This window comes from Sphaeramia orbicularis, chromosome 5 (genome assembly GCF_902148855.1).
Source record: "Sphaeramia orbicularis chromosome 5, fSphaOr1.1, whole genome shotgun sequence".
Lineage (NCBI taxonomy): Eukaryota > Metazoa > Chordata > Actinopteri > Kurtiformes > Apogonidae > Sphaeramia > Sphaeramia orbicularis.
This window is the reverse complement of record NC_043961.1, coordinates 29,521,909-29,531,124: the sequence shown is the minus strand read 5'-3', so window position 1 is coordinate 29,531,124 and position 9,216 is coordinate 29,521,909. Positions and strand designations below refer to the sequence as shown.

The following is a 9,216-nucleotide window of genomic DNA, read 5'->3' as shown; positions in this document are numbered from 1 at the left end:
CATTCACACATCAGCAGTTCACCGCCTCACCACGGGGGTCCCCCAAGGCTCTGTGTTGGGCCCCCTCCTTTTTGCCATATACACCACCTCACTCGGTCAGATCATCCACTCACACGGCTTCTCATATCATTGCTATGCTGATGATACCCAGCTCTATCTGTCATTCCCACCTGATGACTCCACAGTCTCAGCGCGGATCTCAGATTGTCTCTCTGACATATCTGCATGGATGAAAGCCCATCACCTTCAGCTGAACTTGTCCAAAACTGAACTGCTGGTCTTCCCAGCTAAGCCAACCATACAGCAGGACATCTCCATCACTATTGACTCCATACCTCTGGCTCCTACCAGTGTAGTACGTAACCTGGGAGTCATGATTGATAATCAGTTGACCTTCACGGATCACGTTGCCTCTGTCACCCAATCATGCCGTTTCACTCTGTTCAACCTAAGAAAGATCAGGCCATACCTAACCGAACAGGCCACCCAGCTCCTGGTGCAGACTATGGTTATCTCCCGTCTTGACTACTGCAATGCTCTTCTAACAGGCCTCCCAGCTTGTGTTGTCTAACCACTACAGATGGTCCAGAATGCAGCAGTGCGTCTGGTCTTCAATCAGCCTAAAAGGGCACATGTCACCCCCTTACTCACTGAGTTACACTGGCTACCCATAGCTGCCCGCATCAAATTCAAATCTTTAATCCTAGCCTACAAAATTCTCAGTGGGTCTGCTCCTGTCTACTTAGGTGCACTAATAAAAGCTTATGTCGCCCCACGACCACTCCGCTCGTCTGGGGAACGTAGTCTGGTGGTCCCCAGACCTTGTACAAGACAATCCAGGCTCTTTTCATGGGTCGTTCCACGTTGGTGGAACGCTCCACCAAGTGCTACAAGAACAGAGGCATCCCTGCCTATCTTCAAGAAGCTCCTGAAGACCCAGCTCTTCCGAGAGCAACTCCTATCCTAGCACTTTCAAACATTCCATTTTAAATATTCTAATAAGGTTTTTCCCAGGATAACCACAAATTCTTCCAGGATTATCTCTGGACCTGCTGCGGTGGTCCGGCCTCTTCCCTGCCCTCATCATCACCACTCACTTATCCTCAACCGCCTCCATGTGTCTCCCCCTACTCCCCCCTTCTCCCCCCTTCTCCCCCTCTCTCCCAGTCTCTATCTCTATTGCTCTCTCTTCTTTCTCCTTCTCTACCCTCTCTCTTTAACCCCAACTGGTCAAGGCAGACGGCCATCCTCCAGGAGTCTGGGTCTGCTCGAGGTTTCTGCTGTTAAAGGGAAGTTTTTCCTCGCCACTGTCACCAGTCACAAGTGTTTGCTCCTTGAGGATTCTGTTGGGTTTCAGTAAATTGGCTTAGAGTCTGGTTTTGACCAACTCTATATATATAAGATGTCAAGAGATAACTTTTTTTGTGATCTGGCGCTATATAAAATAAAATTTGATTGATTTAATTGGTTTTCCCCTGTAAGTCGCTTTGGAAAAAAGCGTCTGCCAAATGCGTAAACATAAACATAAACATATTTGTTTTTTGTTTTGTTTTGTTTTTTTGGTCTGTTTTAAGCACACTTGGATTAATCACTTTTTCGCACCCAACAAATTATGAATTTCTGTACATAGGCCATGCATTTATTAACGTTGAATTTGTCTTAAGTGTAAAATAAATTCTTTTGAATATTTAAAAATGAATGCATTTCAGAACAAACTTATACAAAACATTCTCAATAAAACCTTTTGCGTAAAAAGGTGAGTTTTGGTTGCTTTATTTGGTGTTTACCTCACGAGGTTTATATGAGGAAATTCACCTTCAGGTTCTACTGCAGGACTTGCATCTTGTTTTATACAGTACATCGGTTGTTATAAACATTTTTTTGTAGTGTTAATAAAATACACACTGACACATTTTCAGATCTTGGCCCCTGTTATTGTTTAATAAGTTTTGAGTTCTGAGTAAGTATTTTGTTTACTTTATCTTAAGTAATGTTAGGAGATCTCTCTGTAAAACGTTACTGTTATATGGTTTATTTTCTTCTAGGTTTGAGCAAAATTACAGCTTTATAAATGTATAATTTACAAAATGTCTGGCTGGGCAAGTATTTCTTCTTGCAATTTAGTGAGATATAGTATAGAATATTTTTTTGTCATTGTTAAAATAAGCAGTTCTGATTGAAGGTTTATTGATGGCTTGATCTGTAGAAGTAATCCTTATGTTTTCCATAAGTGGTAACCATTTTTACAGTTTTTACATTGTAAATAAATGGTGTTTTACAGTCTCATAATGACGGGTAATTACTACTAGTAAATAAGCAGGTAAATACAGAGAAACTACAGCTGAAATACTAAGACAAACCTTACCAAGTACCATAGTATCAGATGCCAAGTACAGAGTAGTGTAACATGTTTAGTTTCAAAATAACTTGGATGCAGTTAGATATTATCAGGGAAAGCAATCAGCAGATCCTCAGACAACATCGCTGTTACTGTCAATTCAGCGTACAATTATTATGTTAATAATGAAGATTTTTCTTGTCATTTCAGCAGTTCTGGAAAATATTAAGTTTTTAAAACATTGTCATTACAGAGTAACTATTAATATAATAATCAAATTCTGATAATATAAAAATAATTTGAACGAGATTCTGCTTATTTACTGATTTTGATTGAGATTTAACTTCACTTTATCCTCTGAGGGAAGTTCAACTGTCAGTTCAGTCCCAATAAAATAAAAAAGACAACACTGAAACAGGTAATAAATCCATTGTGTAGGCCTACAGAATATGTTCAACATGGAATATGTAACAAGTCAAGACAAAGTAGTTCAGTCTTCAGTCAATACACCACAACTGTTTCAATTCCAGACTAAATTCAGTTTTTCATCTGGTTACATCTTTTGTTTAAATTATGTGGGTTTTTTTTTACTCAGTTTTTGTTTTTACTACTTTTTCATCCTTTAACACACACACACACACACACACACACACACACACACACACACACACACATATACATATAAAATAAATAAATCTTTTTCTCGCCCACCCGGGCAGTGTCTCCTTCAGACTTGGGTCCTCTACCAGAGGCCTGGGAGCCTGAGGGTTCTGCGCAGGATCTTAGCTGTTCCTAGGACACTGTTGCCTTCACACCCCACATTTTCTCTATTTCCTCTTTCAGCCCTTGGTATTTCTCAAGCTTCTCATGTTCTTTCTTTCTGATGTTGCTATCACTTGGGATTGCTACATGTATGACTATCACTGTCTTCTGATGTTTATCCACCACCACTACATCAGGCTGATTGTCCATCACCATCTTGTTGGTCTGGATCTGAAGTCCCACAGGATCTTGGCTTGTTTGTTCTCTGTTACTTTCGAGGGTGTCTCCCATCTGGACCCTGGGACCTCCAGTCCGGGGGGGGGGCGGGCTGGATCCCCCCTCTCTGTGGTGTCTGCTGGATGGCCGGTGTGGCATAAAATACAGACCTTGTAAAATTTTGACCTATTTGGAATTTGCGCACACGCGCGGGTGTTAGGGTTAGGGGTCTAGGGGTAACTACTAAACAACACGCAGACAAATTAGGGGTCTATTATACGCATAAAATATGTACCGCGGATTTTCACCCATGCGCAAAATCGGCAGGGGTACAAATTTTATAGGGGTCCATATTTTATCCCACACCGGGCCTTGGGGCCCTCTTGGTCGGTCCCTGATCCTTGGAGGGAGTGCGTTTGCGGTTGCATGTCTGTGTTCTTCACCTCAGTCTGTTTGCCTGGTTCACTCTGTCACAGCAGATGAATGTCAACAACTGATGTTGTGTGGATTTGTTTCTGGTATTATTTGTTATAGGTATTATTTGTACGAATGTGGTATACGACATTTTGTTCATGCTTTCTTATATTTGTCACACCTGCAGCCAGACGTTAGTCTGGTTTTGTCTGTCTTTTATGTTTTGTTTGTCACTTCCTGTTTTATTTTGTTAAGTTTCCCCTCATGTGTCTTATCTGTCGTCTTTACTTCCTGTTCCCTGATTGTTCTGACCTCTTACCTGATTACCTGTCTCCGCCCTGATTTGCTCCACCTGTGTCTCATTGTCTTCCCTCCCTTTTGTGTATTTAAACCCTGTCTCTTCCCCCTGTCAGTCGCCAGTTTGTAACTCTAGTAGTTCTTACCAGCGTTTTGACCTCGTTTGTTTGTTTGCCTGCCTGTTTTTGACCTGTTTTTGGATTCCTCGGTTTCTCGTCTTCTGCCTGCTCCCTGTCTGGTTTTGTCTGCCTCTTCTGATACCTGGTTTTGACCTTCTCGCCCTGACTACCGGTACGTGAGTTTTGCCTTGTCCTTATGTCCTGTTGTTCGATTGATAGCCTGCCTGTGCATGACCTGTTTCCGTCCCTGACCTCCCTTTGCTTTTCCCTAGTCGGGAAAGAAACTCCTAACACCGCTTGGGGAGACGGGCTGTCGCCCTCGATCCGGAGGACGAATCAGAGGAGGATATCTTCCACCTTCTATCCTCAAGATTCTGTCACTAATAATATTATTTCACCTGTGTGTGATTAATAAATCTTTTGAATCATACTCCTGGTGTTTGAGTTCTGCATTTGGATTCTGTGTTTGTACTAACGCCATTACAATATTCTTCATTTCATAGGTCTTATGTATCTCATTGTTGTGTTTTTTTTGTAGTTTTGTTTGTTTTGTTTTTTTCCTCTCTTCTGCCCAGTTTACGCAGTTCTCGTTGTAGTTATTGTCACCATTATAATTGTCTCCATGGTTGTTGCTGTTTGTATTGTTGATACTGTCTTGTGAGGGTCTTCTCCACCTTCTTCTCTCTTGTTCTCTCCCCTTCTTCTACCCCCCACCCCCCCATGTCAGGTCCGGCATCGAAATGTGGTTCAACAAAACTCATAATAAACACAGTAGAATATCAAAGGGCGCTTCATATACTTTATGAAGTTACCCTTGGCAAAGCAAATTTGTTCAGCACCAAAAGGAACCAGACTACCATTCTACTGTTAGAACGGTGGACAAGACAAGTAGGAAAAAAAAAAGTAGTGTGAGATACTCCCTGGTAAAATGTCCAAATAAAAGAGGATACACAAGCAAAGGTGTTAGAAAAATGGGCAATGATGACTGGGAGTACAGTTGGTGTCGGCTGCTGCCTTATCGGTACAGACAGCTGCCTGTCAGCCAGCTGAGCCCAATTAGAAAACAGAAAAGAAGGTAACCATGCTGTGCTAACCGGCGGCTAACTTAGTCTAAAATCTATTTTGTCTGGCTGAGAAATTAATGTCAGAATAAGCCAGTGGAAACACTTTTAGCGACAAGCACATACAAAAAAGCAACAGGGTTGTCAGACCATCTTTGGTATCGTTTGTGAGTAAAAGTGCCAAAAGGCAGGAGGGTAACCTTGACGTGCAACAAGCTAAACACTGCAGATGCTAACAGTCACTTCATATGAGTTACTTAACCTTAAGAGGTGTTTTGTAATCTCTGTAGTTCAACGTCTGAAAAATCTACAAAATGTGAGGGTTGTTTAGATGAATTATTCATGTTCATATAGATAGACTTTACACCGAACAGTCAAGTAAAACGTGTTCAGTATCATACGGAAATATTCCTCATCTTCCCTCTTCATATGCCTCCTCAACCTGTAACCTGAAGAATATCAGCAAACAATGAAAACATCATTAAACAGTTCTTTTTCTTGTCCACCTAACAACCTAGAGTCCAAACATAGTCCATCAAAAATAACTAATATTTGATGTAACACTATGAGAAGCAACACGTGTTAAATAGATCGATTTTTTTGCTTCATAAATAGTTGTAACTGTCTAAATTACAGCATCAAGTGCTATATTTTTTTTTAGATTTGATTCAGTAGGTACAGACCATAACACACTGGGATGGGCATGCGCTCATATATAGACTACTAAATAAGTACACATGTATTAACAGCCTTTCTAAACTCAGTGTAGACTACACACACTTGTACTACAATAACTAAGATTTAAAAGGCACAGATATTGATAATTCATTCACATGTTGACTGAATAACTGTAATAACAAACATCATGTCTCAAACAGAACCAGAAAGATAATTCAGGCCGTTTTAGTATTGTTTTAATTACAATCCAATGACAGTACATTGGAGACTAAATGTTGAACAATGTGCACAAGGATCTTGTACATTTGGTTTGATGTAGTTAAAAATGCCAAAATCAGTGCCCTCTGATGGACAAACTGCATGATCTCAACAATATTTTCTTGTCCTGTCTCTGCTGTCAAATGATCATGTCAGTATATTTAGCTCTTCACTGTTGATGTCTTTCTGACTAATCGTTGCTAATCACATTGACATTATTTTTCCTCATTTCACACAAAAGGCAAAGACACAATCATCTTTGTCACCAAAGAGGATCATGCAGCACCCAGCAGTGCTGAACTTGTTGAGGAAGATCCCAATGACCCCTATGAGGAGAGAGGTGAGGAGCAGTGAAACTACAGATAAACCTTTTCCATCAAGTGACTTTTCCTTTTTGATCTGGTTCTGTTCAGGATGCTCTGAACCTTGGAGATTCTGGTGAAATAGCTCTCAATTCTACAGGTTTTTAAGGGGATTTTATAATCAAGCTTGTATTATTTACACATTTTCAATGTACAGTGTACCATACTGTGTCACCCCATTCAGCTTGATTTTTACAGTTTTTTTTTTTGGTTAATAGTTTCTGTGATCCTTAGGTTTTCGTTTTAGTTGTTTTTACTTCTTACAAGTTTGTACTTAAGATAAAGAAAAAACCTATAATCCAGGTCGAAGCTAATTTATTTTTTGGCGAAATGGCAAATTAGGTTTGCTTACCAGAGTGGCACTAGTTCCAGGCTGGTTGAAAGGGCTAAAAGGGGAATTTTGGAGCTTAAAATATCATTGTATTAACATCATCTGCTTCTTTTATCCCAGGCCTGATTCTTCCCAGCGGGGAAATCAACTGGAACTGCCCATGTCTGGGGGGAATGGCCAGTGGTCCCTGTGGGACTGCATTTAAGGACGCTTTCTCCTGTTTCCACTACAGTAAAGAGGAAGTTAAAGGCTCTGAGTGCATGGACCAGTTCAGGTCTATGCAGGAGTGTATGCAGCGTTTCCCAGAGCTCTACCCACAAGAGGATGACAAGGTGCAGCAAGAGAAATCTGAAACACATGAGGCTTCACAAAGCTCTGAAACTGCAGAAATGTCAGGCACAGACTCTGCCCCGGCCGAAGACTCTAATACCACACAGTCCAACACAGAGACCTCAGAGGAAAGTTAATTATATGCCTTAGAGCCACACGGCTAGACTAATATAATGTGATCAGTGAAAAATCAACAACTAGCTTTGTGTTGAGGCAGAACAAGATTGAAGATTCTTTTATTTAATTAAGAGCTTTGTGGACCAAGCTGAGTATACAAAGTGCATGGGTCCTCAGTGATATCATGGAGGGAAAGAATGAACACATGCAAGTAATGTCACAGGGGAAGCTGCTTTTTCAAACATTAGACTGACATTTCTGCTGCTCTCTACACAAAGAAGTGCATAAAATAAACCCAGAACACACATAATTTTTTCCCTCTGTGATGTCTCTGCGGTTCTGTTCACACAGATGTGTAGTGCATGGTTTTTTACTTCCTGTATCATGATAAACAGTTTACCTGTCTGTACTGTGTTTTACCGTATAAACCTCTGAAACCGTAATGTCACTGAAAGAAACACGTTTTACATCGGTTTTCCATTTCATTCTGTTTGCATCTGTACCATTTTCTTATGATGATAAACATAATGCATTTCACATTTAGTTATAGAAAATATATTTTTAATGTTTCTAAATAAAGGAGTAGAACTGAAAGGGGCCCATTCAGCAGAAGTACTGTGCACATAACTAACTATCTTCTGTGAAATCTTTAATCGTCTGTTTCCACTGTTGCCCGAGACGTAAAGTAAAACATTTACATCAGCTGAGCTGATGTAAAGCCATCACCAAACTGGCTTTCTACTTTACTAGATTTTAAGGTTACAATGCAGAAAAGAGTAAATAAGTTTGTCTTTAATAGAACTGAGCATCATCACTGATTTTGCAAATCAATTTACTTCCAGTTTACAGGGTCTCAATTTGATTTCTGATTCAATGTGGTTTGGCCCAGAATCAGAGTTTAGAATATTTAAGTTAGAGTAGCAGATTGACTTGAATTTTAAAGAGATTCTCCATGTAATAATGCTACAAATCATTCCGAGAACTACGTTGGTGCATTTTAAAAAGGTTTGCATTGAAAGTTGAGCTCAAAACTGTTACATTAATATACATTTAGTTAAAAGGATGGTTAATGTAGACACGGTAACTAACTGCTGAAGTTCTATTTTTTTCATGCACAGGAAACAGTGTATATTACAAAACAATCTCAAGGTTTTATTTTAAAATATTTTTTGTCAACCCAGACTTGACTCTTAGCACTTACACATCTAACAGAAGATAATTATGAGACAACCATGAAGATGTTACTCAAGAACCAAGCTTGCATATCACAGGTCCGTGTGAATTCAAGTGTAAGAGACTCTTCAGGCAGTTCATCAGAAGGATCACACTGAGGCACTGTACAGGTTATTTAGTGTCAGAGCTTATGAGAGAATACATGTCAGAGGTCAGTGTGCTCTGTGACTCTTTCATGGAGATGTTTTTTTCTGAGGAGGTGGCATCAAATTAAACATTTTTCAGTTGTAATAAGCCACTTGTGTTTTTTTCTCTGAACAAAATTTATTTCAGTACAAATGCATTTCTATGAGACTGAAGTAATTTGCAGAAGTTCTGTGGATCTGCAGCAAAATTTGATTGTACATATTTTTTGTTGACCTGTCCAAAGGTCCTAGTGTGCACTTTTACTTAACTGAGTTATATGTCCAAGCATCAGGGGTCAGAGGTCAGGGGTATTTGTCCACTCATGTGTATGCCACTTCAAACTCCCTCAGCAATCAATAATTACCAAACACTACTTTCTGTCTCTGTCATGCGATTGGTGGATTGTAAAGGGCAAAGACAACCAAAAGGCCAATGAGACAGAGAGGTAAAGAGTGATCGCCCTCAGGTTTTAACAAGCAGACAGTCTGCGTTTTGGTGGAGTTGAGTCAGTTCAACCCAGTGTAGTGTCCGTTTGGGTGTTTGTTCAAGTGTCTGACAGAATTCATTCAACAGG

General features: G+C 40.1%; 1 protein-coding gene across 1 annotated transcript; it reads left to right on the top strand.

Annotated features, from left to right (window-relative positions):
• The first annotated feature begins 5,215 nt into the window (after nucleotides 1-5,215).
• Nucleotides 5,216-7,917, top strand: LOC115419327 (mitochondrial intermembrane space import and assembly protein 40-B-like). Its single transcript, XM_030134038.1, has 3 exons — nucleotides 5,216-5,221; nucleotides 6,385-6,483; nucleotides 6,957-7,917. The coding sequence occupies exon 3, from the start codon at nucleotides 7,010-7,012 to the stop codon at nucleotides 7,301-7,303; it is 294 nt and encodes a 97-aa protein (XP_029989898.1). The 5' UTR covers nucleotides 5,216-5,221; nucleotides 6,385-6,483; nucleotides 6,957-7,009; the 3' UTR covers nucleotides 7,304-7,917.
• Nucleotides 7,918-9,216: the final 1,299 nt, after the last annotated feature.

Coding starts and splice junctions, on each gene's coding strand:
- LOC115419327 (XM_030134038.1), top strand. CDS start 7,010: ATGGCCAGTGGTCCCTGTGGGACTGCATTTAAGGACGCTTTCTCCTGT.